This window comes from Bipolaris maydis (assembly GCF_028858645.1).
Source record: "Bipolaris maydis strain C4 unplaced genomic scaffold PSV08scaffold_4, whole genome shotgun sequence".
In the NCBI taxonomy this organism is placed as follows: Eukaryota; Fungi; Ascomycota; class Dothideomycetes; order Pleosporales; family Pleosporaceae; genus Bipolaris; species Bipolaris maydis.
This window is the reverse complement of record NW_027093860.1, coordinates 1,180,459-1,206,125: the sequence shown is the minus strand read 5'-3', so window position 1 is coordinate 1,206,125 and position 25,667 is coordinate 1,180,459. Positions and strand designations below refer to the sequence as shown.

The 25,667-nt window shown below is 49.8% G+C and overlaps 10 protein-coding genes across 10 annotated transcripts; 5 read left to right on the top strand and 5 right to left on the bottom strand.

Moving 5' to 3' along the window:
* Positions 1–387: 387 nt before the first annotated feature.
* Positions 388–1,521, bottom strand: PSV08DRAFT_387469 (uncharacterized protein; the record flags this gene model as incomplete). The annotated part of the gene is made up of 1 exon (XM_014224032.1): positions 388–1,521. The coding sequence occupies one exon, from the start codon at positions 1,519–1,521 to the stop codon at positions 388–390; it is 1,134 nt and encodes a 377-aa protein (XP_014079507.1).
* Positions 1,522–3,043: 1,522 nt separating this feature from the next.
* On the bottom strand, positions 3,044–4,353 carry PSV08DRAFT_282991 (Alpha/Beta hydrolase protein). The gene is made up of 2 exons (XM_014224031.2): positions 3,558–4,353; positions 3,044–3,468 (listed from the first exon to the last, which is right to left on the bottom strand). Exons 1-2 carry the CDS (start codon positions 4,316–4,318, stop codon positions 3,327–3,329), a joined length of 903 nt encoding a protein of 300 aa, XP_014079506.1. The 5' UTR covers positions 4,319–4,353; the 3' UTR covers positions 3,044–3,326.
* Positions 4,354–4,866: 513 nt separating this feature from the next.
* PSV08DRAFT_360725 (Endoribonuclease L-PSP/chorismate mutase-like protein) lies at positions 4,867–5,591 on the bottom strand (the record flags this gene model as incomplete). Its single annotated transcript, XM_014224030.2, has 3 exons — positions 5,342–5,591; positions 5,191–5,288; positions 4,867–5,100 (listed from the first exon to the last, which is right to left on the bottom strand). Exons 1-3 carry the CDS (start codon positions 5,466–5,468, stop codon positions 4,867–4,869), a joined length of 459 nt encoding a protein of 152 aa, XP_014079505.1. The 5' UTR covers positions 5,469–5,591.
* Positions 5,592–7,161: 1,570 nt separating this feature from the next.
* On the top strand, positions 7,162–9,250 carry PSV08DRAFT_219631 (uncharacterized protein; the record flags this gene model as incomplete). Its single annotated transcript, XM_014224029.1, has 2 exons — positions 7,162–9,049; positions 9,102–9,250. The coding sequence occupies 2 exons, from the start codon at positions 7,162–7,164 to the stop codon at positions 9,248–9,250; spliced, it is 2,037 nt and encodes a 678-aa protein (XP_014079504.1).
* Positions 9,251–10,351: 1,101 nt separating this feature from the next.
* PSV08DRAFT_34173 (uncharacterized protein) lies at positions 10,352–11,142 on the top strand. The gene has a single exon (XM_014224028.2). It carries the CDS (start codon positions 10,383–10,385, stop codon positions 10,935–10,937), a length of 555 nt encoding a protein of 184 aa, XP_014079503.2. The 5' UTR covers positions 10,352–10,382; the 3' UTR covers positions 10,938–11,142.
* A 242-nt stretch (positions 11,143–11,384) lies between these two features.
* Positions 11,385–12,739, top strand: PSV08DRAFT_400491 (uncharacterized protein). Its single transcript, XM_014224027.2, has 2 exons — positions 11,385–11,950; positions 12,005–12,739. The coding sequence occupies exons 1-2, from the start codon at positions 11,498–11,500 to the stop codon at positions 12,416–12,418; spliced, it is 867 nt and encodes a 288-aa protein (XP_014079502.1). The 5' UTR covers positions 11,385–11,497; the 3' UTR covers positions 12,419–12,739.
* Positions 12,740–13,193: 454 nt separating this feature from the next.
* Positions 13,194–15,517, bottom strand: PSV08DRAFT_360721 (acyl-CoA dehydrogenase/oxidase C-terminal; the record flags this gene model as incomplete). The annotated part of the gene is made up of 4 exons (XM_014224026.1): positions 13,194–14,541; positions 14,621–15,019; positions 15,124–15,345; positions 15,426–15,517. 4 exons carry the CDS (start codon positions 15,515–15,517, stop codon positions 13,194–13,196), a joined length of 2,061 nt encoding a protein of 686 aa, XP_014079501.1.
* Positions 15,518–17,589: 2,072 nt separating this feature from the next.
* On the top strand, positions 17,590–19,406 carry PSV08DRAFT_175743 (Oxidoreductase, molybdopterin-binding domain-containing protein; the record flags this gene model as incomplete). The annotated part of the gene is made up of 5 exons (XM_014224025.1): positions 17,590–18,869; positions 18,923–18,959; positions 19,050–19,078; positions 19,128–19,160; positions 19,226–19,406. The coding sequence occupies 5 exons, from the start codon at positions 17,590–17,592 to the stop codon at positions 19,404–19,406; spliced, it is 1,560 nt and encodes a 519-aa protein (XP_014079500.1).
* Positions 19,407–21,751: 2,345 nt separating this feature from the next.
* PSV08DRAFT_282958 (uncharacterized protein) lies at positions 21,752–23,176 on the bottom strand. The gene is made up of 3 exons (XM_014224023.2): positions 22,759–23,176; positions 22,381–22,694; positions 21,752–22,323 (listed from the first exon to the last, which is right to left on the bottom strand). The coding sequence occupies exons 1-3, from the start codon at positions 23,084–23,086 to the stop codon at positions 22,225–22,227; spliced, it is 741 nt and encodes a 246-aa protein (XP_014079498.1). The 5' UTR covers positions 23,087–23,176; the 3' UTR covers positions 21,752–22,224.
* PSV08DRAFT_282970 (uncharacterized protein) lies at positions 21,881–22,302 on the top strand. Its single transcript, XM_066092567.1, has one exon. It carries the CDS (start codon positions 21,991–21,993, stop codon positions 22,219–22,221), a length of 231 nt encoding a protein of 76 aa, XP_065949442.1. The 5' UTR covers positions 21,881–21,990; the 3' UTR covers positions 22,222–22,302.
* Positions 23,177–25,667: the final 2,491 nt, after the last annotated feature.

Sequence of the window (25,667 nt, the reverse complement as noted above, 5' to 3'; positions counted from 1 at the left end):
GTGTATCGTAATGCTGCCAGCAATAGCTGTAAAAATGAAACCAAACCGCAGTGATGATAATGTTCGCCTATCCAAGGACGATTTATAAGAACAACATATGCCAGACTCTAGTTTTGATCCGCGAATCCTTTTATCGCCCACCATGAACGCTGCGTTGCGTTTACCAGTGCGCCCAATGAAGAAAAGAAACCGAAGACGTTGGGGTATCCAATGTGGGATAATCGCCAGACGCCGAAAATGCCGAAAATGCCGTGAAGACCAGATAGAGTCTGTAATAAAAAGAACCGTAGTAAGAAAGTAACCAATAATGGCCGTGATATATACACAAAGCCATCAAATATAGTTCACCTTTGGCAAGTGCGATACGACTTCAAGTCATGCCGACACTTACATCAAATGATCAAGATTATGTCCAGCCAGGAGCAAATCCGGTGCAAAATTGACCAGGTACGTGATATCCGCCTCGTTCGCAATGTGATGCGCCACATCGTCCATGTTACCCATGATGGTATCAAAACCATCGTTGGACATGTCGTCAAGCTCTTCGTCAAGCTCCTCGTCGTCGACATCCATGTCCTCGGGTTGTGACGACTCCTCTTGCCCATCATCTTCACCAGAAGTTGCCCACTCTTCAAGCTCGGCTTCGGAGAAGAAAGAGTCGCCACCTGCAGAGTCACCCGTTGAGTCATCGTTCTTAGTATCTTCGGGGCTGGTCTCGTATCTTGTGACGGAGAACGTATCCAGATCTGCCAACGCTGAGCCGAATGATGATGCTATAGAGGAAGGAGTTGTTTGGTCAAGTTCGTCTTTGTCGTTAGAATAGGCGTGCTCCATGGCTTCTTGGTCAACGCCTAGTGTAGCCATGTGCCTGGTTACATGGACACCGGTCTTTGACTTCTCGACACATGTCGCATCACAGGGTAATCCATCTGGACCAATGAAGAGAACACGATCTCCATACTGGCTCTTGAGATGCTGAGTGACACTGGGGGTAAGCCAAGCGCCAGGGAGAGAAAGACGCACAACCTTAGCGACACCCGAGTCGAGTAACTTCTGCAAGGCAACGGTGATTGGGTGATTGGCGTCCAGGATCGAGTCATCGGCCATTTTATTAACCAGCCGAGAGAGCGAGGAATTGATGAAGATGTGGACATCTTCGAACTTTGCGCCGATAGTCGCTAGGGATGCGATGGTGCCGGCTACCTTGGTGTGTGTACTTGACCCTGCAGTGGCGATTGTGGCCAGCACCCTGACGCGGCCGAGAAACCGAAGATACCTATCGGGGATGGGAGGGATAATTGTAGCAGTCTCAGTCGTCCGCGCTGGCGTGTAAATGTTGATATTGTTGTTTTGATAAAAGTAAGATGTTGTTTCGTCGTGGATTTGCTTGGAAACAGTGAACAGGGAGAATGCGTTATTGCTGCGGAGAGGCTCAACGGTGTTTTGGGATTGCGACTGGGAAAGTAGTGACTCGTAAACCATGTTGCGTATCTCTGCTGGCATATCATTAAACTCCGCCATGGCTGTTGAAGGCGATGGCCAGAGGGCAGATATGCTTATATGGTGGTGTTGGTGTTGGTTGTGCCAAAGGTGATGGTAGGCTTTCAGGTGGGGTGAGGCGGGGTCCAGGCGGGTAGTATGCAACCAGGGTGAAGGCGCGAGCTAATGCCAGGAACGCTACGGGACGTGTAACAGGAGGCAGCAGGGCGAGAGCAAGTTGAAAACTATTTGGGGTGAGACGTCGACAGGAAACTGCTTCACAATATGTACAAGCAGCATGTGCAGAGGGGTGTGTGTGTGTGGATGATGGAACAAGTGTCGAGAGGAGATGCAAGAGAGATGGAGGTATACGAGGACCTGTGTGGCAGAAGGCCGAAGGCCCGGAGTTTGATCCACGTTAGCGTGCCCACATGAACATTAATTTCGCGCAACAATTCAAAGGGGGGAGAGCTCTTGCCAAGCCGCCTGAACCACGGGACGGGCCTTGATATATTCACCTGGGCACACACACGTTGTGTGATTTCGCGCAGATACAACCTTGGTTCTGTTCTGTCACAGTCTTGAATACAATGATGGCCATCCTCTTAGCACAATGTGGCGCCCCGGCGGAAGAGGCCAAAACGCCGCAGGTACGCCAATAAGCACGGCACAGCCATGCATCTGACTGCAGCTTGGCCAGACCTCGCAGGTATTAGCCTCGCTCCTACAGGCCGCCTGGATAGGAGAATCCAGCATGGTGCGTTTACAGCGACAAGTTGCCGCAAGCAGCATTGTGTATGAACAGTGCAAGTGGCGTACATGGCGGGAACCATGGTACTATAGTGACGTTCAGAGAAACGAAGCCTCGCTGTGGTTGAGCAAGCCCCTGTACAGGCCACTGTCCGAAGTCGCTCCGCGCATGCTTTTGGCGACGGGAATATAGTAGTTGCCCATCTGTATTTCCCAAATGACGTCCAGCCTGTTCGGTGGATGGACCACGAGCGAATAGATGGCGGACGCCCCTTTGGAGGCGGCATGCTGAGACGTGACCACTGTGGTCATGAACGTGACGAAACGCGTCACACGATCAGGATTCACGTGACCGGGGCCTGTTTGTAGGGTGTGGACAGGCAGCATCCAGGTGTTGCTGGGGTCAACCGACACATTTGCTTCCAAAGAGCCGCGATTGGGGACAAGAGGAGAGGAGAGAACCATGGCCCGGGTTGCGAGGTGACGTTTGCCGGATGCCAAGTCCTGCCGGCGCTAAGCAATCGATAAGACACCCTGCATGTCTCGAATATCGCTGCAATCTACATGCTGTATCCGCCCACCTCGCTATTCGGCTGAAATGCCGGCTTGCTTTCCACCTCTCGTAATCTCTCCCATGGCATATGGGATATGTGGTCTCTTGTTGCAACATCGTCACCCCGTGTGTGTATGCCTTGACGTGGTGGGTCCTCACACACCATGCTCCCAGCTTCGTGACTCACTAGCCCATGGCTGCTTTACAGTCACCTGATTCGTTACAAGCAGGTCAGATACTCTTCTTGGACTCTCGTTTCACACACACATATCCATATTTCTTTCCAGTGACCAACAGACATGACTCTTTACTTGACGTCAGTGGCATGGCAAGTGGGGCTTCTACCCACCAATGTACCCTTCCTTCAACTAGAGCTATATGAAAAACAAGGCTTGTCAAGAGTCGGCCAACATTGGAGCCTTGTGCCTCTGCTGATATCTTCCTCTACCACTTATTCATAACGCTGAAATTTGAACTTGACTCACACACTGACTCTTTAATCGAGTGAGCATTACCACCCATCTTCTTTGCAGCCTGTCCAACATCAATGAACAAGCCTGATCAAAAGATTCGCCAATCGCTCAGGCTGCTCAATCGCCAACGAATGCCCACACTCAAAAATCTCAGCAATCTCGCCCTTCTCCGCCACAGACTTCATCTGCTGTTCCACACGCGGCCCAAAAAATCTGTCTCCAATATTAGCACTTTTGGCACCCACAACCCTTCAAACCAACACCCTCCCCCCTCCCCCAATTCTCAAAAAAAGAAAACTTACTCAAGCGCCCCAACAGTCATAACCTTACACTTCAACTTCCCCTTACTCAAAATCTCCTCTTCAATCTCCAGATTCATCCAATGACTCCGATAACTCTCCAGTATCCCCCTCGTCCCCCCAGGCGCCTTCGCACACCTCACCCACTCATCCACAGCCGCTTGGTCCAACGCACAAGGATTACAACACTCACTCCTCATAAAATGGGTCCAAAACTCTTCTTCCTTGCCCTGAATCAGCATCTCGGGCACGTGCGGGAGCCAGAAAAAGGGGATATGCCAGTTCCACACGCCCGTCTGATTGTACTGCGCAGCAATGTTGTCGCGCGTGAAGAACGACGCCTGCGTTAGTGCCGACGACAAGAGCATCTCGCAAAACGACAGGTGCGTCACGCGCGTGGGATACAGGCCTGCGAGACAAAAGGCGTACGTAGCGCCGCGGTCCTCGCCGTGCACGGCAAACGTCTGGAATTCCAGCCCGTCCATGATGCCAATCATGTCTTTGGCGTTTGTCCGCCCATCGTAGCCTTCGCTCGCCGGCGGCTTGTCTGTCGCGCCGAAGCCCCGCAGGTCCGGCGCGACAATCGTAAAGTGAGGTGTTAGCAGTGGCAGGATCCGATACCAGTAGTAGTGCGTCTTGGGCGTGCCGTGGAGCAGGAGTAACGGCGGCCCGGATCCAGATGTGATGTAGTGTATCCGAATCCCGTTTACCCGTGCCATATGGTGCTTTACGGGCTTGCCATCGTGATCGTATAGTTCGGGCATTGCGCAAGCGCTCCTCGGGTCATTGGCAATCCTGGGCTTTCCGAATGTTGACTCGGGGTGTTTTTTTGGTTGCGCGTCTTTGTTACATACCGCTCAAGTTGGGGTAGTGTGACCCCGCAGTAGTGAACGTCATTGGCGGCAATCTAGCTGGCTAGCTAGTAGCAAGCGCAAATAGGCCCGGAGACTTCCCCGCACTGTGAGTGCTATTCCACACTTGCGACAATACGATAAATATCCATGAAATCTCACTCATGTGAAACAATCTAGGCAGCAAAGAAACTGACCTGCTTCTTGGATTGCCTGCAACCATTCTACCTGTCGGGTAAGCTTCTACATTAGAAATTGTGACAACGAAAGCCGCAAAAGGAAACCCCTCATGCTAACCAGACCTAAAATTAGCACTGAATATATCGCTTCAACAAGACCTCAGTTGCATGATGACTAGACCATCTTGAAATCATCTAAACATTAATAATCTTTTTATTTTGCAAATCTCATATCCAAGACTTCGCATATCTCCCCCTCACCACGTCTTCTTACAGCCCCGTTCATGAATCAGGAATCGCCGCAATAGCCTCAACCTCGATCAAAAAGTTTCCCGGCAACTTGCCCACCTCCACCGCCGTACGGGCAGGCTTCGGACTGGGAAGCATAGCAGCATACACCTCGTTCATGGCAGTGTAGTCGGACATGTTTGCCAGGAAAACAGTAGTCTTCATGACATAGTCCCACGATGTACCGGCTTCTTCGAGAACAGCTGCAATGTTCTTGATGACTTGGGCCTAAATGAGACTTCGTGTAAGTAAGTGGGAGGTGGAAACATGGGTGCAGAAAAAAAGGGGGGAAGTTGAGAATGGGGGTGTTGAGTTTACCGTTTGGGCTTTGATGCCGCCGGGGACGATTGTTCCATTGAGAGAGGGTACGGTGCCGGATGTGTACACTATTCCCTTGGAAGTCCATGCGCCGCTTGCTGGGAGTGGATTAGTATGGAAAGATGTGCTTGGGGAAATGAGGGTTACATACACAAGATTGGTCCTTGGGTGCCGAGGTAGGTGACTACGGGTTGCTGAGCGAGTTTGGGTGAGGGTGTAGCCATGGCAGCACCGGCTACCACCAAAAAGGTAGTAAAGATAGAGCGAAAGGATACCATGATTGCGTTTGTATGTCGAAGTTTGGATGCAATGCTCGTGGATATAGAGTAAGCCGAGGAAAATTGCTGCGCGGTACTTGAGATATGTACTACCGCCCCGTAGTTATATACATGTTGACAATCATTTTCTCAGTGATGCTTTAGAATAACTATTCAGAGCTAACGTCCGTATTCGACCGAATGCCATGGCTTCCAAGAGCTGCGAGCCTTCGTGTGCTAGATAACCCTCGTTGCCGTCGTCGGCAAGGAATACAATCAGAATCCATACTTGGCTGTCTGGCTGGTATCACGCCCTCACAAAACATACTGTCCATTCCATTCGTAATTGTTTTCAGCCTGCCCGTCGGCTCAAGGCCCGAGGGACCCCATCAGGACGACATGGCTTGGTGGCGGTCGAATGAGCAGGGCTATTTTGAACCTCGGGTCACTACACGTGGGGCAATGAAAAGCTGGAGATATGTATACAGATATCTCCTAAAACGGAAGGAGACTGCGATTCGTTCTTTTGTGGAGTAGGGTGTGATGGGCTATGACAGGAATGATTGTGGAAGATGCACTCGAGCTTGGCGCCAAGAAACCTCGCGTTGTACTACCGCGCGTGTATCACGCCTGATGGAAAACAGTTCATGACTCTAACGTAATCCAAGATAAAGGACGCTGAATCTTAGATAAGAGCCACTTCTCTAAACCACACGAGATGGGTTATCGATATCTCCGGGATCCACTTGTGGATCAACATGGCTTGCTGTTCGGTTCGTGATTCGCTGCTGTCCTAGGATCCAACTCCATTCTCGACGGCCGAAGCCTCGCCCAGCAATCCTTTGACAATATTTCCGTACAAACGTCACTTCTGTCCTTTGGCGGTTCTCGGGTCATCCGGGTCATTCAAATCGCGGGCCACGGGCTCGACGGCGCTCCCGCAACTATACCAAACGCTCGGAGGAAGACTAAGCCTGTTGGTACAGCATGGCATTTGCGGAGTCCGAACAGCATTCTTACTGTCAGATGCTGTAAGCATGGTGTTTACCCAAGCCAATATCCGATTGTGCAATGTCGCAATCCCTCTGCTGCATTCTATGTTTGTTTGACGGCCGCTACCGTTGCAATGAATTGATGTCGTATCTTGGGGTTGTACGAGCAATTTTTTGAGAAAAAAAAGCTTATTCAAAAGCCTACAAGGATTCCATATCTCCGTCGGAATGGATCCGATGTTGATATTCGTTATCTCTCGGAGTGTAAAGAGCTTTCCCGCCCCAAGTGCCGATCCTATCCATGAGATGCGTCTCCACACTAATACCTGCAATACGCTAGACTACTGCATCTCGCTTCGAGTCCATGTTGCGAGTAACCTGTAACGGGAATCTTGACGTGTGGAAAACCCCATCCTGCAAGCCCACTTGTCAAATCTTACGGCTGGCGACGCCATGGTGCCCTTATCGCAGCTGCGCCGGTTGACATTCTTTGCAGCAATATACAGTGAACGGCCAGGACTAATCTTCGGATGAGTGTTGGCGCGCCCTATACGATACGCCCTATAATGATAAGACATTGGTGACCAACGTGAATTTTCAACATGGGTAATGTCGTACGGACGAGCCTGCCTTAGCATCAGCAAGGAAAAGGTATTTGAAGCCGGATATTTCCTTTACCATGAAGTATCTTTCTTCTACATCGATACTTGTTCAAAGCCAAAATGAAGGGTCTCATCACAGCCTCTTCGGCAGCCTTGTCCTTGGCAGGCGGTGCCATTGCCAGCCCAGTGGCCCCTCGTTCAGACATCCTTTTCTTCAAACCCATTGAGGTTAACTCAGACTCAGTACACAATGTCCACGTTGACTTCAATGATGACGATTTCGAGGGTGAAGTTCGTCTGGTCTACGGTGAATGCGGAATGAAGAGCCACGGACAGAGACATCACGATGTTGCCTCGCATTACATCAAGCGATCGGCCCGCCCAGAACGCTTTGTGTGGATTGTACCAGAGAATGCTATCCATAGAGGTTGTCTCCATGCGTATTCGGGATCCAGACTCATCGGACGCTCAGCCCCGATCTCCGTCAAGCATCAGCCAAGGAAGAGGGAGGATATTTCCGAGGTCGCTGACACCATGGGACCTTGGTTCGATGGTGTAGCCTACATGAAGAGCAAGCAGAACAATGCTTCCTATGTTGCGATGGAGAAGAGCAAGCGAATTGCCATTGTCGGTGGAGGCATGTCGGGATTGCTCACAAGTCATCTACTCGAGTCGGTCGGCATCCACGATTGGCACATTATCGAATCTTCCGAACGTATTGGAGGTCGTATTCGAACTAAGTATTTGGCCGGAAGCAAACCTGACGAATACCAGTACCAGGAGATGGGTCCCATGCGCTTCCCAGTATCAACTCGCTATCCAGAAACAAACGAGACGCTGGATATTCAGGATCACAAGATGGTTTTCCAACTTGGAGATGTTCTGACCCAAATGAACGGTGGTCCTACTAGCGAGCTTGCTGTCAACTTCATTCCGTGGATACAATCGAGCCCGAACGTGCCGGGTGACTCGAATGGTTACCGCCTTCCCAATGGACGCGTCCCCAGCGCTGCAATGCTCAGGAGTAATGCCACTGCATACAGTCTTCCAAAGCCCGAGGGTCCAGATGAGGAGGCTGTTGAGCACGCTACCGAAGAGTTGGAAAAATTTGTGGCCACTACGCCAGATGTCGTACGTGAGATGCACACAAATGTTTACAAGGCCCACAAGCACGCCGTTGAGAAGGGCTTGTTTCATTGGTCAGAAGCCGCGTATGTCAAATATGCGCTTAACCAGAGTGCTGATGTAGTTGACTACATTACCGGTGGTTCAAATGGTCCCATCTGGGAATATGATACCGCATATTTTGGTGCAACAACGTGGCGGACCATCGATAAGGGTCTAGAGTCGCTTCCTCGCGCTTTTTACCCACACGTCAAGGACCGTTTGACCCTCGGCCGCAAAGTCACCGGACTGAAGTACGATGAAGAAACGGACAAGATTTCTGTTGAGTGGCGCAAGGACCCCTTTGCAATGAAGCCAGAGAGCGAAGAGTATGACTACGCTGTCGTAGCTGTTCCTTTCTCAAAGGTCAGGATCTGGGATCTTCCCCAATACTCATCCCTCTTGTCTCGTGCCATCAACGAGATGAACTACCAGCAGTCGTGCAAGGTTTCTCTGCACTACAAGACACGCTTCTGGGAGAAGCTTTCGCCCCCGATTATTGGAGGATGTGGTTCGGTTGATATTTCAGGCATTGGCAGTGTCTGCTACCCTTCTTATCAGATCAACTCGACCGGTCCTGGTGTCATCTTGGGCTCATACATCTCTGGTACTCTGGCCCGCTCCGTAGGTGCCCTTAGTGAAGAGGACCACGTTGCTATGGTCCAACGCGCCATGGTCGAAATACATGGTGAGGTAGCTAATGAACAATGGACTGGCGCGTACGACCGCCAGTGCTGGGAAACCGACGAACACCAGGCCGGTGCCTGGGCTTCTCCTACTATTGGCCAACAAGATCTCTTCCTGCCTGCCTACTACAAGACCGAATTGAAGTCCATTTTCGTTGGTAAGTAGAACTGGGATTTTTTTTTAGATAAAGACTGACTGTAGCTCTCTAGGCGAGCACACAAGCTATACCCATGCTTGGATCTTTTCGGCTCTCGACTCGGCTGTGCGTGGAACTGCTCAGCTGCTGTTGGATATGGGTCTTGTAGATGAGGCGAAGCAAATCGTTGACACGTGGATGGGACGGTGGATCTCCATCTAAGCTGCGTTCAGCTTTGGAATAAATAATAGATACCATACTAGATCATGAAAGAAATTAATCAAAAATGAAACTGGATTGCTGTTTTCCAGTGGGTACGGCGATGATGCTGTGTACAGTGCTAGCCGATAGATTGGTTGCGAGGGTGACAAAGCGTGATATACGATGAAGGAATGATGAGGTGCTGTTGCCCTAGAATGACGCCACACCTTAGCGTCTAGTAGCTGCTTGATAGGATTGCAGTCCCCTGTCCACCGAAATACCGCTTGGACTTTTGGGCTTTGCCTCGATGCTTGCCTTGTAAAGCTAATAAGATTCAGACAAACACCAGGTCCGTTGGTATATACATGGAACAATAGCGGGTTGGATTCAAGTAGATGTGGGCCGTTCATTATCTGATCTCTGCATGCTCTCCTATCGAGTAGCAGCTGGGGAAGGCAGGACGGGCCGATGGCGCATGCGACGTTCATCCACAGCCCGCAGCGCTTGTGGCACATTCAGTAGCGATGATTGAACATATATCGTGTACTGGCACTTGGTGATGCGCTCACTAACGAGAATTGTTACGACGATGAATGTCCAGGGAGATGCGAGCTTCATGGCAATGGTATGGCAGGTGCGAACGTAATGAATGTCTTACTAGCGTCAGCGCCTGACCACGTGAACACGCGTGGACGCCACAACGAGAGCGTACTGCGTACGTAGCTGTCGGCGGAGTTCAAGAAACAATATCTTGCTATCATAATGTCTGTTGGTAAAACACGCACTTCTCCACACAAATTGCTGTTGACTTTCCAGCCTAACAAACGAACGGCAGACATAGACTGCGAGTCAACACAGGTATGTGATTTTTGGGAGCTTGCAGCCCCTCCTTCTCGAGATGGAAAGTATACCCAGAGGAGACGATCTGCTAACTGCACTCGGCACTCGGACATGTTGTAGAGTCACGGCTGAGAGCGGGACGAATAGCCATTGGATATTTTCTGGGGTCAAACCTGCAACAAGGTGGTGACATGGCGTCTAGGGCGTGAATTCATGAGTACCTATCGCCAAAGTATAAGAGCCGGCAGGTTGAGCAGAGTATGACTCAACATCCCTCGGAGTATTAGGAGGGAGAGATCACCCGTCTTCACCTATGGCTGCAAGTTTGGCCTCACATATCGAAAAGATGGACGAGAAAATTTTCCAATGGGAACGTGCAATTGGGACGCGAACCTACCTCATTTCCTCGGATCGGTCGCTTCTTCCGCATAGCTTTGTCCAAGAGGCATATGCGACAGACGCCGTGTTTTGGGCAAAGCCTCTCGCGCCTGCAAAGCTGACGACGTTGCTCGATAACAGCCTCACGCTCGGTGTCTTCGTGGTCTCGAATGGAACCAAAACGGCCGTGGGCATGGCACGCATGATAACCGACTACACGACGCTCGCCTACCTAACCGATGTATACCTCATTCCCGAACACCAAGGCCAAGGGGCGGGCAAGTGGCTTATCAGGTGCTGTCGCGAGATTTGCATGGATATGGAAGACCTCCGGTTCATGGTGCTCCTGACGGGCAGCGAGCAGGCACAGGCACTGTACAGAAAGGAACTGGGCATGGCCAAGTTGGATGGCGGGGAGGTGGGTTTAACGTGTATGGGCGCGCGGCGAACGGCACTCTTCGAGGCGGCATCCGCGGGGCCCCCATTGTAAAGCAGGGCCGGGCGCAGGGCAGGGCGGATGCCCGTGGCGCATGTAACTACCCACAAGCACCCATGGACGATTGCGGCCAACGATCGAGGGCTGTAGTGCAAGAAACGTGCGACGACGGTTGGGCTTGAATCATGGCAGGGGATGTAGCTAGATGAGGCCTAGAGCCGGGCCCTTTGCACATGCAAGTCGATGGGTTAGCGCCAATGTCGCAATGCATTTTTCACCATCACCATCCTGGATCGCAACCGGAGTCCGGCTGATGCTTGTAAGACGGGCACGCACTATGCTTACCCAGCCGAATGGCAACGTTTCCGTGCGGCGTCATGCAGGGATGTGGGCTGGATTGCAAATCAGTCGGCGCATGCCAGGCCATGGCATCGCGTCGCGTCGCTTCTTTAGACGGGTGCATTACGCCTACTCAATGCGACGCTGTTTCCGGGGCTGCCCGAGCGAGACTAAAAGACAGATCGTATATGTGTAGACGTGTTGCAAAGATCGCCAGCCGGTGTTGATATACAGCGACCCTGCGTCTGCCCCCGTCCCGCATTCCTCACGACATCATGGCAGAGCCTCTCGCTGATACCCCACCACTCTCCTCCTCTGACTCTGCCTCTCCCTCTCCCGCTTCCTCTCCCTCCCCCTCTCCCGTATCCCTAAAGCGCAAGCGTGCCCCCTCTGACGCACAACCTCTGACCCCGCCACTGTCGGCCGACGATCCCAAAGGAACCCATCTTCTGTCGCGTGCCGTCCACGTTCTTTCAACCGCCGCCAGTGCCCTGTCACAAGTTACTTTCTTGTACCAGTCGGACCATGTAGCCCGCCATGGCCTGCTTCAGGCCGTTGAAGTCATTACAAAGAACAGCGAGGCAGGAGGCAAACTCATAGTTTGTGGTGTTGGGAAAAGCGGCCTTGTAGGGCGCAAAATTGTCGCAACCATGAAGAGCCTAGGAATTGCGAGTTCCTTCATGCATGCCGCTGAGGCATTGCATGGAGACCTCGGCGACATCAGGAAGGTAAGTTGGAGCCCCTCCTACAAAAAAGTCCGCCTATAATTGACTTGTGATTAGAATGATGCCGTCATGTTCATCTCCTACTCTGGAAAGACTGCGGAGCTGGTCGCTCTTCTGGATCACATACCGTCCCACACACCCATCCTTGCCATTACATCACATACTAAGCCCTCGGAATGTCCGCTCCTTCGAGGCAGACCACGCTCGATACTACTGCCTGCGCCCATCCACGAGCTAGAGGAGGTGTCCTTTGGCGTTTGTGCGCCAACCACCAGCACAACCGTGACAATTGCGGTCGGTGACATGCTTGCACTGACAATCGCTGAAGCAATGCACCAAGAGGATACCAAGATTGTTTTCAGACGGAATCACCCTGGCGGTGCAATTGGCGCAAAGACGAGGCGGATAGAGGAGGAAACTGTTACCCAAGCCAACAAGTGCACTGGACTAGTAACGCCGCCAGCGTCATGACTTTGCTCCAGACGGCTTTACAATACGAACATTGCACCATGAGCTGAGTACTTGCATGCATTGTGGGCAAATCCAGCCAAGGGCGTCATGCAGTAATTCGACCTCGTTCATCAAGCAAACATCTCACTGTTGTCTGTCTTTCCTACGCACGGAGCGACTTTCATACCCTCTTACCAAGCAATTGTGTATACACGCTCCATACATCGCCACTTTCGCTTTGAACTCCATCTGTCTTAGTACAAGCAGATTGGCCAAAAGCAGCACTATCACAGTCTCATGAGAGTCTTGTAGATCCTAGAATAGGACAGTTGATTAGTGCAACTTTTCCTCTTTCCCTTATCCAGAGACGACCAGTTTCGTCATTTTGGTCTAACGAGGAACAAAGAAAGAAACTACGAAGCAATAGCAAGCGAGATGCGCAATTTCATTCCGGAAGCATTCATTGATGAAGTGTTGCGTCCCACCAACTCAAAACCAAGGGGAAACACACCATTTTCATACGACTGGCAAAGATGGCTCTCAATATCAACCACACTGTTTTATTCTTCCTAGTTCTCTGTTGGTATTCAATGTACATATGGTATAATACACACCTAGGTTCACTCTCTTCATGTTATTACATTTAGGAATAATAATTGCTGTGCCCCGCTTACCCTAGTAGTATTCGGTTAGATTAAATTACCTCGGACTTTATTAACTCTAATGACATTGAGACAGTGCTCCTCGAGTACACATTCAACAGAGAAGACAAAAACTCCATTTCCGGCTTGTAATCCTACAATTTTGCCCGGGTTTTGATGCCTCGTAAAATTGGATCGACACATTCCCTCCAACCCTGTTGAACACCCCCGTTTTGCCACGCGTCTTGGTTGACCGGCAGTTGCTTTACCCAGCGCATAATGTTCTCGTATACGTTACCATCATACATCCCGATCACACTGCACAGACTGGCGTCGGAAAAGTCCCAGGCGTCTGTCAGTGCAATGGCTTCGGGTAGAAGCTGGTCAAGCAGGTCGTTGACAAGTGAGCGGATGATATCGAGTTGAGGGGGCGAAAGATACGGCGGTCGATCATCGCAAGTTACGATGAAAGACAGTGCATCCACAGAGCGCGGGTTGATGATTGTAGAGAGCGCAAAGAGCGAACATACGCGCCCTAAGACCTTACGGAGGTTTGCAGATGTGCTATCAGGCAACTGTGAGATAGCATCGACAAAGGAACGCAGAGTAAAGTACTCAATGTGCGCCCGCGACGCTGAAATAAGCAGCATCATATGTTTGTTCCAAGCCTCTGCCGGTGTCTTACTCGAGGCTCGAATCTCCGCATGTGCCTTGGTGGCCAGACGCTGCGCACGATGACGAAACACAGCAAGCTGAACCCCGTGCATGAGGAATTGCTCACCCTGCGCCGGACAAGCTGCATTGGAATCATCCAGATCAGCCAAATACTGCATCTGCGGCTCCATTGTGTCGCTGTCTTGCAGGCGATCCAGCTGCTTGAGCAAATGCCGACCAACCTGCTGCCACAGCACGTAGTTCTCGCCCTCGAATGTGGAGCCCCCAACAATAGCGCCAACAATATCTGGAAGACCCGAGATAGCCATGTACCCATGCCCACCACACATCTTGCGGGCATCTTCGGCGCCATCAGCAGCTTCTGAAGTGACGTATGCTTTCAGACCCGCAATCAGTGCGTGTACAGATGGGAGGAGAGAATGATCGTTTTTCTCCTGCATCTCCCGCAGCTTGTCATACTGAGTCTCACAGGCACGCGATGCAAAGAACATTGCATATGCCTTTGCAATGAGACTGAGCAAACGAAAGTGTTGGTGTTTGTATTGCATGATAGTGGCTTCATCGTCCAGTCCATCTGCTGGACCGAGCCCCTGTTGCCGCACAACAGAATACCGTGTTGCGATTGTCAGTGCTTGTGCAAGTTGTACGGCAAAGGCACCAGGCATCTTGCCACGGACGAGCAACATGACTGAGTATGATAGTTTTGCGCGCAGCGGATCCTTGGTAAACGTACCATCGCGTGCAAGTTGGCTATGAGCCATGAGCATATGCGACCGGGGGATTCGAACGTGGTCGAACGATGCGAACCCGTTGTCCGCTTCATTGTACCTGTGTTCAAGTGATCTCGTTAGCATCATTCCCTAATACCCCAGAACACTATACGAAAGAAAATCCAACTCCTACTCACCCCATCTTCAGCCCCACATCCCCCATTTCCACCCCAGGTATCGGCTTCCCATCCTCCACCCGCCTCAACTGCACCAGAAAAATATGCGGCCCATGATCCTTCTCCCCAGCAATCAACCGCGCCATCACCGCCCCGTGCGTAGTCGAAAAGCCCAACCCCGCCGGCCAGAACTTGGTCGAAGAAATAGTAGGAGAATCAACAATGAACTCATCTGTCTCCTGATCAAACGTCGCCGTCGTCTCCACACCCCTCACAAACGACCCATGTCCCAACTCCGTCTGCGCATACGTCCCGAGAATCTTGCCCGCCCGCGCGAGCGGCAGCCATTGAGCTTGTTGCTCCGCAGTGCCATTGTGTTGCACAGCTGGTTCGAAGAGAATAGCTTTGTGACCGAAGGGACTAAAATCTCCATCAGTATCGCCCTTACATACCTTTTCTTTCCACCTCCTCCCCTTCCTGCTTCTCCTATCTTAACAAAAAATAAGACAGACGAAAGAACATACCTCGCATTAACAAGCCGATATTTCGGCGTAACCCACACAAAATGCTCGTGTCCATACTCCTTCATGTCCTGCAAACATACCTTGCCCATTTCCAGACCTTGGGCGAAGAGCGCTTCGCGCGAGGTGTGGGCATAGCATTGGGGGAGGAGAGCCGTGTCGTGGGTCCCGAGGGCTTTTTCGACGCGCGTGAAGGCTAGGCGGCGGGAGAGGACGGTGGATTGGCTAGGGAGGGTTGGATGATTAGTTGGAGTTTTTTGTTTTCTTATTTGGGGTGGAGGAATGATGGGAGGGGGAAGACTTACCCGCCCCAGAGGATACATGTGAGGTCGAAGGAATTGAAGGAAGATGAGGTTCTTGCTTTACGCATTAGGGTGGTTTGGGCGTTCTCCGCCATTATTGTGTATTTTTGGGGGGGGTTTCTTGAAAAGTGAGATAGTGTAATTATGAGGATTGGGCTTGCGGTTTAGGTTGTAAGCCTAGTTGGAGGAGTAGGGCAGAAGAAGCGGTAAAGGAGTTATAAATTTCGTGAGGTTGTAGCTCCTACGGTATGTTTGTCTTACACCGCTCAATCTGCTGTTCTTTCACTTGTAAAGGAAAGCCCTTGAAGTGATGAAAATGGAGGTCATATCCCATGCATGTGGTCACGAGATCGGGTGAATGCGGTAGATTGTCTGTTCATCCCACTCATGGGAGTGATGAATGTGAGCAAGATCCTCAACGGTTTTTGATTTCGATGCTGTGATTGGGGTTTAACTGAATCATGGGGATTCTCTAGTTTTCACTGCCTCTCATGTGGCCTCTATCCTACCTTTCAAATCTACTAATCTGTCGTATACTAATTGGCACGATATGTACGTGTGATTATTGAAATATCCAATCTTGATCCTTCACCTTCGTAACTTGCCATGATTTGCTATATGCCTGGATTCAGTGGCTGTGATAATTTGATATTGGAGACTCGTGGGCCAGTAAAACTGCAGATTTGTTCGTGATAATGTATGCAGAATCACTAAACTGGACACATTGCGGGATGAGGGACCTATGCGCGGTCCGGTTCCGAAAGGGATGCCCTTTGTAAAACTATAGAGCATACCTCTTTTAGATGCCAGCTGAACAAGCAGTACACGAGCAGGAATCGAGAGAGATAATTCGAAGTTTGCCTTGTGTTGGCCTGATAGAATAGCTTGCAAGATCGCAGTGGCCTACGGCTTCTAGTAGATACTGATCGGTTTTCGATGAAAAGCAAAACGAAGATGTGCAGCATCTTTCACTGTGTCTGCTCTTATTCAAGTGCTCCATTTGATCATATGGACGTATTGCATCGTATTACATCGTATTGCAATGGTTTGACACCCTATCTAACCTTCAGAGGGACGCGCTAGCGTGCGTGGCTGTGTGGCATGGTTGCTCTGCTTTGTCTCTGTAATTTCAAGGGACTTATCTCGATACCAAGTCTGATAAGCATTTGGAATTCTGCGGGAGCATGAAATTTGTAGAGACCATTACGAGAAGACTCATTCCTTCTTGCAGTAAAATGAGTTGAGAGAACGGGAGAATGATATGCAAGTAACGACCCTTGAAAGATCAATAGAAACTACCATTGAGCATGAAGAGAAGCTATGAGCAATCACTAGTATGTTCTGAGGTTTAGTATTTCGCATATTTGGAGTTCTTGTTCGAATTGTATTCGACGGCAAGCGCCGCAGTGTTCAACCTTCGGCCGGGCCATGTTCACAGGAAGTCATAGCGGCACTAGCGTCATGCATGTCGCCGAGAAACACGTGGGGGAGACATTGACGTGCCAATTCTTCCACTGCCATTCCATATGCGTCGTAACTCTAACGGCCATCGTGATGTTTCTTGATTATCTCCTTTTCTCCTCTAGACCTGTTTCGTCATTCCCTCCGCGCTGATGCGACAGACTTCCCTGCTAGAGTATTTGCACAGCGTCAAGCAACTACGTCATACATGTCATTAGTTACCCATGAAGTTATTCCCCGCTTAACGCGTACAAGACTTTGTGCCAAGCTTCGTCGATTCTTGTTCAACAATGGCATGCCTATTGGATGCTTCTCAGATATCTTCCGCTCTTGACTCGGTTGACAGAGACTGGCACCCTTGGTTGACATTGCTCAACCCCTGCACGACAGCTATCCTAGTAACCATCATCGTGACGCAGTCGTATATCAAAAGTCTGCTTCGTATGTCGCATTACAAATGTCATTGAACTTCTGATTCGCTCGCGCAAAGATTCCATCTGCTAGTCGAGCGCCATACATGGATTACCTGCAGCAAGCACTGTGACAAAGTGGTATGCCCCACGCTTAATGAGCAATTAACCTGTTATTGTAACATGTGGTACTTAAGCTGGCGGGGCTATCACTATCGCGGTACTTAGTGGGTGTTTCCCCAGGCTAATACTGGGTACCTCTGAACGTTACCATCTTCACACCCTTTACATTGACAATGGCGCCTGCTGAACCGCATGCAGAGCCTTTTGTGCTTTTGACATCTGAGGAACCTGACTTTCCCGAGGAGCGAGAAGGATGGAAGGGTTACATTGAATGGGAGAGATACCCTGAGAAGAAGAAGAAGGCAGCAGAGATCCTAGCGAAATACGACTTCCCTGTACCGCCAGAGTACCAACTGCTCCCACTCCCCAAGACCAACCCTGTGCTCGAGGGTGTACGCTGGAAGTACTACCATTATGCTCTAGGAAAGACTACAAAGGACCTGCCAGCCATTTCATGGGACTATGTTAAGAAGGAAAAAAACGAGGACATGGTGCACGTCTTGGAGTTTCCTTACAATGGCGAGCCGCCCCGAAAGCGATTAGTCGAGACCGAGATCACCAACAACAAAGACCACTTCATCCGAAATCACGGTGGCGTCCCTGAGATTGATCCCGAGAAGTACTTCTTTGAAGTGGAAGGTCTCGTCGATACACCAAAGAAAATAACCTTGAAGGAACTTCAGGACGAAAGCATATTTCCACGCATGAGTACTGTTGTCACCCTACAATGCAGTGGCACACGTCGTATCGAGCAAATTCACGACTATCCTGGAGACGGCGATGAACTCATCAACGCACCCTGGGGCGAGGGCGCTATTGGCACCGCCCGCTATGTTGGTGTCAGTCTGAAGAAGGTTCTTAGATACTGTGGTATAAAACCAGAGGGAAAGCATGTAGAGTTCTTTGGTGCCGACACATACTTCAAGAAGGGACAGGTTTACAACTACGCTGTGTCGGTACCAACCCGCAAGGTCAACATCAATGAGGTCATTCTTGCATGGGAGATGAATGGGGAGCCACTGCCTGCCATTCACGGAGCACCCCTCCGTGCGGTTGTGATGGGGTACATTGGAGCAAGAAGCTGCAAATGGCTAACACGCATCAACGTCATAGAGAACCCGTCGCTAGCCCCAGTACAGATGAAGGAATATCTGTACTACACTCCTCAAAAAGGAAAGCAGAACGTGACGTACAGTAATGGCTTCAGCATCCAGACTATGCCAGTTTCCAGCGCTATCATGACACCGGTTGATAAAGATGTCATTGTCCATGACGGGAAGATCCGCATGACTGGCTGGGCATACAGTGGCAGCGGTTGGCCAGAGCGAGTTGAAGTCAGCAACGATGGAGGTGGTGTTTGGTATGAAGTGCCGTATGAGAACTTGAGCAAAAAGTACTTCCACGCCTGGCGCACCTGGTGGATGGATGTCCCTGTGGATGCAGAGGGTTGGCTGTACGTTCTCCGATCATCATATTTTTTGGCAATTAAGACTAATAACCCCTCAGCGAGTTTTGTGTGCGTTGTTGGGATGATGCTTTGAACGTAAGTGATTCGAAAAATATGCCTCTACCCATCTCTGATAGCGTTTTGTTCTGCTGTTGTGGAAAGACCATTTACTGACATGAACTCTAGACCCAACCAACATTCGTACGAAGCGCATGGTAAGCATTTCTTAGTCTTCCTCTATCTATTCGCACTAACCTTGGACAGGAATTGGGATCTTCATGTGACATCCTCCTGCCAGTAAGCCGTCCTTCCAGAAACCTTGTTGCTAGTTTCCAAGATCATCACACTAACACGTTCGATAGCCGCGTCAAGCTCTACAGCGTCAACACTACCAAGCCAGAAACTGCTCGACGTCTTAAACAGCTTGAAGAACATGGCACTTCAATCAACCCCATCACCAGGCCTGTACCATTCGATCTTGAGACTGAAGAAGAGTACCTGGAGGAAATGAGGAAGCGTGGCGGCCGGGATCCGGAGGAGTAATGTAGACATTTGATGAAATTGGATAGGCTGAAAGTATCAGATCTGCTCATATGATGATTTGGGGCTTTTTACTCAGTCAGTACTGTTGTTCGTTTGCTGAGGCTTGCATTAAACATAAATGTTGGTTATGAAGAAACTATGCACGAATACTGCGTTGCTGAGAGAGCCATAAAGGCTTTGAGCTAAGTGGGGGGCTGATTTCAATGCGCTAATGTGCCCGACCCTGAGAGGTTTTATTCGTTGGTGTAAATTTATGATCCTACACTGTATCCGATTTTATACTACTGCAATTTGAAGACTAGTATATCGCCTGGCCATTGAGAATGGTACGTCAATGATCGTACGTCTTTTTTTTCTGGGTTGGTTTCATAACCATCTGCGTACTCCTGAAGAACCATTAATTTTTCGATAGTCAGAGCAAGGTTCCTCGTAATGCTCACATTTAAATGCATTGCTGGACTGGCCTCAGTAAGCACGAAACTGAGTCGGGTTTCGTCGCTTGTTGGAATGGGCCTGAAAACCTTAAATCGGAGCAGGCCTATCAGGCGCTAGGGATTAGGTCAACATGATTTTTTATGATGTATGGGGTGGTGCATCAACGTACGGAACGACAACATCACTCCTGAAGCACTTCCCCTATACTTGACTCTTCCACCTCAGTCATTGCACTCGATTTTTCGTTGGGACATTTCGAGGAAACACTACAGCCTCATGGGGTGCACTTATATTAGGCCTCTTGATTGGCTCAAGCAATGAAGCTATGGCGCTATTGAATGTAAAAGCCGATGCGGTCGTCTTCTTTCGGTATGTAAATTTTCGTTGTCGTATTGACCTGAGAACAGCACTAGGAAACCTGATATACCAAGAAAGCGGTTGCTTCCTTCGAGATATGGACTTTCTCTTACGGTCTTGTCGCACACAGGCTTACAACAAAAACGATCGCATTTGCATTTTCAGTGACGATTACAGAAATCATGCGTATACCAAAAACCTATGGAGGTTAGCAGGTATCTACATGATGAGCAACCTCATAATATTAACATCACTATCATTCGCTCTTATCCACTCAAAATGTCTTTAGTGTTCGAAGCTCTCGCCAAATGCGGCGTGGGCAGTACTTTCAGAGCTTTTCTATTTCCAAATCCCAAACAGCCTGCGGATACTGATGCCGCACACCCACCAATTTTTTTGCGTATGTAAGAGACACAAGAGTAGGAAGAAATTTCGATTGTTCGTCTACAAAGCTGGGTACGAGACAAGAACCTGTGTAGGGCACACAATACATCACTACGTGAATGTGGAATGTGCCGATACTGATGACTACGAGAGAGCAAGCTTCATCGGTGTACCGAAAACGATAAATTACGAAAGGGGTTAAAGTTTGAAGCGAACGATTCAAAAACCCTGGACGGAACAGGGGCTGGGGAAAAGCAAGGCCATGTCAAAAAAGCATTTCAAACAACAGTATGGGACAGGTTCTGTAGCATTCGCGAAGTCCCCTGGCACCTCATTGAACGGGGAGTCTACTCCGCGTCAGAGAACGAAAATGATCCAGCTTCCACGAAAAATTCTGTGTGGTCTGCATTGTGTCATAAAAACACGTAAAAATCATGTTCTAGCTACTCAAGGCATAGACCAGCAGAGGGATCTTGGATACCGCAAACGACTTTACCTAAAAGAACCGCCCGCCCTACGTGAACCAGAGACCCCCCAGTCGAACCCAACCCCTGTTCCTGGAAAATGACCTGGTCAATAATCTGCAAGATCTACGTTACTAAAGCAGCCGGCGCTCCAAACTGTTGGTACGGATGCTCGTTCTCTTGTAGCTTGTAACAATATTGAGACGGAAGAAAGTAGCGATGGATACCAACTGTCACATGGGCCCGTTCTTTCGGAAGGGCCCGATTGTTCATTTATCCAACCCGGTATGACGGCTCAAGAGTCTGCAAATCTCATTTTCGGCGTCGGTTCGACACAAGCAATGTGGAGCCACACACAGGGTGGCTGCATAGTGATCGCTGTGCGTCAAATGCCCGTCATCATGCATCCAGGGCGGGCTTAAGCATCATTTGGGAACTTCTAAACGAGTTCAACATCACTCAATGTTGTCAAAATCAAACACTTCCGACCCGAAATCAAAATTAATAAAAGATACAGCTGCAGCATATCGCCACAACCCAACTCATTCATCTGAGACCCACATTTTCCGAAACGAGGCCAATCCAAAATCGAACCTTTTACCCATCCAGATATGGCGATCGTACTAGGCCACCAATCCTTCCCTCTGAATCGATGCACACACATGCTAGTAGACGGGGGGCTGCTCCACAAAAATAACAGGTATACCCAGTGCCCCTTCGCGAATTCCAAACAGGAGGAACATATTCAAGAACTAGACAGTTATGTACCGCGCTATGCATCCAACTCGCAAAGTATACATACACAGAAAAGATAATAGTACTGAAAGGAAGAAGAAGATTATAGCTCTGACCTCAGGCAGCCGGTCCGCTCATCCAGCTTGTCACCTTATCACATATCGATCGGTATAACCTCGTTCGCTTTCTATATCGTCATCCTCGCTAAAATGATGTACGCCATGCCAATGGTCCTTATCCTCGTCATCGTCCTGGTGTATGCCGTTGCGATGGTCCTTGTCTTCGTTCCTGTTCTGGTCCTCACTATTTTGATCTTCGCTGTCTCTGTCCTCGTCCCCGCTTTGGTCCTCGCTATATCTTTCCTCGTCGTCCTCGTCCCCGTCCCTATATTCCTATGCAATATCAGCCTCCGCAAGAATGCTTGTTTTACGATTCTCTAGCGACTAGGGGCAGGGCATTCCTGGGCTCGCTATCGCAGAATCTCCCTGTTCCTCCGTTCCAGGATAGTTGTTCTTTACCATGTATTGCGCAATCTCCCAATCCTGCAATAGGACGTTAGCAATTGTGCATCTTCAATCTCCCGTACATATGCAACATACCACCATCCCGCCTTCCATGTAATATCGCCATTTCTCCGAACTTCCCAGATAAATTAAGACTTCCCATGGGAATTCCTCTGTCTCAAACTCCCAGATGGTCAGGAATTCCAGGAGAGAGTCTTTGTCTACTGTTTCGTACTTTTGCGCTCGGATATTGGTTGCATGCTCGAGCGTAAATACGCGCGCGCGCAGTAATTCGGGGCTGTCGAACATTCCGGGGATGAAACTATTTGTGAACCATTCTATGAATTCATCGTAAACTTCTGGTTTTGGCTGCCAGAGTACAGTAGCCCACATTCGAACATCGCGAGGATCTGTTGTAGGGTGTCAGCTTTCATAGTATCGCTTTATGTGGGCAAGCCCGTGAGACAAACATACCGTCTCTCCATTCGTCGCCGTGAACCTTGACATACTCTTTGTACGACCGAGTGTTCAAGCGTGCGCCGACTGGAACGTCGCCCAACGCCGGGCCAATCTTCGCCTCGAAATCTTCTATTGACTCTTCCTCGGGCAAGTCGTAAATGGTCATATGCTTGCCGTTGACCTCTTTCACTTCTTGGAACGGATTCTCGGGGGTTTGCTCTGCGGTGCGCGCTGAAGATTCAAGCTTCGCAATGGTAGCAGGCACATGCCTGTTTTCGTACCAGGATTGCGCTTCCTCGTCATCGTCGGTTAAGCCTGACCAGACAACTGCAATTCTCGACATTTTTGGGCTATTTCGATGTGCAGTTTCCAAAGCAATGGTAGAAAGGTTATGCAAGAGAGGTGGGAACTTGTGAAGTAGTAAGTATGCAACAACAGGGCAAGAGATATGATCAAAATGGCGGTCAAGTGCCAGGATGGTGGAACTAGTAAGAGAGCAGGTACGGCCTGTGGCGCGTGTGGGTTTACGCTTGATTTTGGAGCCTCGTTCGCTCGGTAAAGGGGGCAGCACGTTGTGTGAATGACTTTACTTGTGGTGTGTTCGCTGGGGTTAGTTCGTTAGTTCCCAGACTAGTACTATAGTGGGGAAACGGACCGTCTGGCACAAAGGGTCCCGATTACGGGAGGAGCTCCGCATTTTTATAATGGGCAGACTAGGAAATGCTAGTGTCCCCAAGTTTCACATTGCAGCACCTACCGGTACGGTCCTCAAGTAGATCGTAATTACCGTCAGCCGATCTGCATCCTCAGACTACAGACGCACCGAGAGGATGGATGGGTTTGGCAGGAGTTTGACAGCGGCGGCAGGCAGCCCGACGCATGCAGACCACGGGTCCGTCCGGCTGCGGACATGGCTATCATGCATGAGAAAGGAGAATTGGTGATCATAGGACGAGTTCCACATGCGACGCGACAGCAGCCAATGAAGACGTATGGAGACTGTAGAATGGTAACCCATGCGTAGCGCATGGTGGCGAGGCACGGGCGTATGAAGCGAATATCATCACCACCACCAAATCCACGGGCTCACATTAAGCAACAAGTATATATGTACGTATACCCCCAAAAAACCCCTTGCTTAACATTCCTAGCGCCCTTATGCTTGGAATATCAGAATATAATTTGCAGACATTTACCCCTCGGCTGTATGTATGTGATATTCCGTATCTTATCTCTTACCTCCGCCCGGACACCATCTTCCCACTGGCCACATGCACCCATGCACGCTTGCACATGCCTTGCAACTCGCGGCTCACTTGCTCTTACAAGAACGCCAGTTTCTTCAGCTCGGCAATTGAATACTCGACTTCCAAGGCACACTTGGTTATCCAGGAGAGGCCTAGTATGCACGCCTTCGCCATTCTTGTTTCCGTAGGCGTAGAGCGCCTAAACATTTTCTGTCTTCTCGGTCCGAAAGGCAAAACCGGTGGTGGTGCGTACCTGCATCGGACGAGTCAGTTTGGACGACCCGCCCCGACCAATGGCCTCAACTCAATAACACGGGTTGAGAAAAGCTCAGTGTCTCAATAAATGTATTACGTGGCGGAGTGTCGACATCGTCCACTGGCTTTGCGTGGATTTGGGCAACAAATGGCATTCGTCCGGGTATTCTCATCCGGCTTGTCTGTCCGTCTTATGCCCAGGAGCGAGCGACAGCGTAGCAATGCGAAATGGTTTGTTCTGAAGATTCCCCGTATACAAGAAAATAACAAGGAACTTGCGAGGCAGGAAAGCCGGAAGCAGGTACGGACGAGCCCGCTGTTACATTGCCATCTCGTATTCAATGCGCGACACGTAAAACTAGGGTCTGTAGCAAGCCGTTCGCCGCTTAAATAAGGTCAAATCTACGTAAGTATACGTAATGCTAGGCCCGTGGGGGGTCGGCGACAATGTCCCTGCGCGATCCACATCCGGGTTCATTTTGGGCATACAATTCCAGAAGAGTATCGTACACAGCAACCACAATCATTTTGATGATAGAGCAGCAGCTGGGATCAGACTCGCTACCAAGAGCTCCAACCCTAAGCATGGACATTCGGAGCGGAGAGTTTAGAAGCGAGCCGGATCGGCAATGCACGGTATGGATGTCATGGCTTTTGGCAAATATTCCGAACCTGTCACAACAAGGATGGTATCGTTCTCGAGGCCATAAGGTTTACAATCTCAGACACTTCCATGTGCGTATATCACGATATACTATGTATATCGACTGACGACGGCAGAGAATATTGCTTAGAATCAATCACATCATGAATCCGTAAGCCAAAATATCACCTGAGATTTTCAAGGTTTCTATAAAGCTTCTCTGACAATAGCGTGGCTCCGAACAGCACGGGCTCTGAGACATCGGAGCGAGGCTTCACCCGAGAGTGAGGCAAACCGAAGAAAAACACTGAAAACCTTTTTATTATCACAAGGTTCGCATCGGCCCAAGACAGTTTACCTCAGCTTTGCCATCCTGCTAGCCAGCACCACTACTGTGGCTTGATAAAAAAAAACGAATGGAACAAAGAACCGAGTCTCTTGTTCCCAGGCTGTGAGGATGATCTTCTACCCATTCCAAGTAAGTAGCGCAAGTAATCGGGCCGTAAATAAGAGTTCGTCAGAACAAGGCGATCCCCACATCAACATTACGGAACCGCAGCTCGCCAGTGGCTTTCTAACTTACGGTCCGGATGTGTACTAGATGCTGCTACTTCTCGCTTATCCTTGGCATTGAACCAGACAATCGTTCTAGTAGCGTTCACTCGAGATCTTCACTCGAGATCGTCCCTCTCATCAATGATTTTGGAAAGTCTCTCGCTATCGAATGTTCTTAGTCCAACACTAGTCTTTCACTGGCGAACGGCAATGAGTTTGATAGC

Excerpts from the sequence above, each read along its gene's own strand:
- PSV08DRAFT_282991 (XM_014224031.2), bottom strand. The coding sequence starts at position 4,318 with ATGCCCGAACTATACGATCACGATGGCAAGCCCGTAAAGCACCATATG. Across the intron at positions 3,469-3,557 it reads ATGACTGTTGGGGCGCTTGA|ATTTTTTGGGCCGCGTGTGG; the intron begins GTAAGTTTTCTT and ends TATTGGAGACAG.
- PSV08DRAFT_34173 (XM_014224028.2), top strand. The coding sequence starts at position 10,383 with ATGGCTGCAAGTTTGGCCTCACATATCGAAAAGATGGACGAGAAAATT.
- PSV08DRAFT_400491 (XM_014224027.2), top strand. The coding sequence starts at position 11,498 with ATGGCAGAGCCTCTCGCTGATACCCCACCACTCTCCTCCTCTGACTCT. Across the intron at positions 11,951-12,004 it reads ACCTCGGCGACATCAGGAAG|AATGATGCCGTCATGTTCAT; the intron begins GTAAGTTGGAGC and ends ACTTGTGATTAG.
- PSV08DRAFT_282970 (XM_066092567.1), top strand. The coding sequence starts at position 21,991 with ATGATGTACGCCATGCCAATGGTCCTTATCCTCGTCATCGTCCTGGTG.
- PSV08DRAFT_282958 (XM_014224023.2), bottom strand. The coding sequence starts at position 23,086 with ATGTCGAGAATTGCAGTTGTCTGGTCAGGCTTAACCGACGATGACGAG. Across the intron at positions 22,695-22,758 it reads CGGCGACGAATGGAGAGACG|ATCCTCGCGATGTTCGAATG; the intron begins GTATGTTTGTCT and ends ACCCTACAACAG. Across the intron at positions 22,324-22,380 it reads ACATGGAAGGCGGGATGGTG|GATTGGGAGATTGCGCAATA; the intron begins GTATGTTGCATA and ends GTCCTATTGCAG.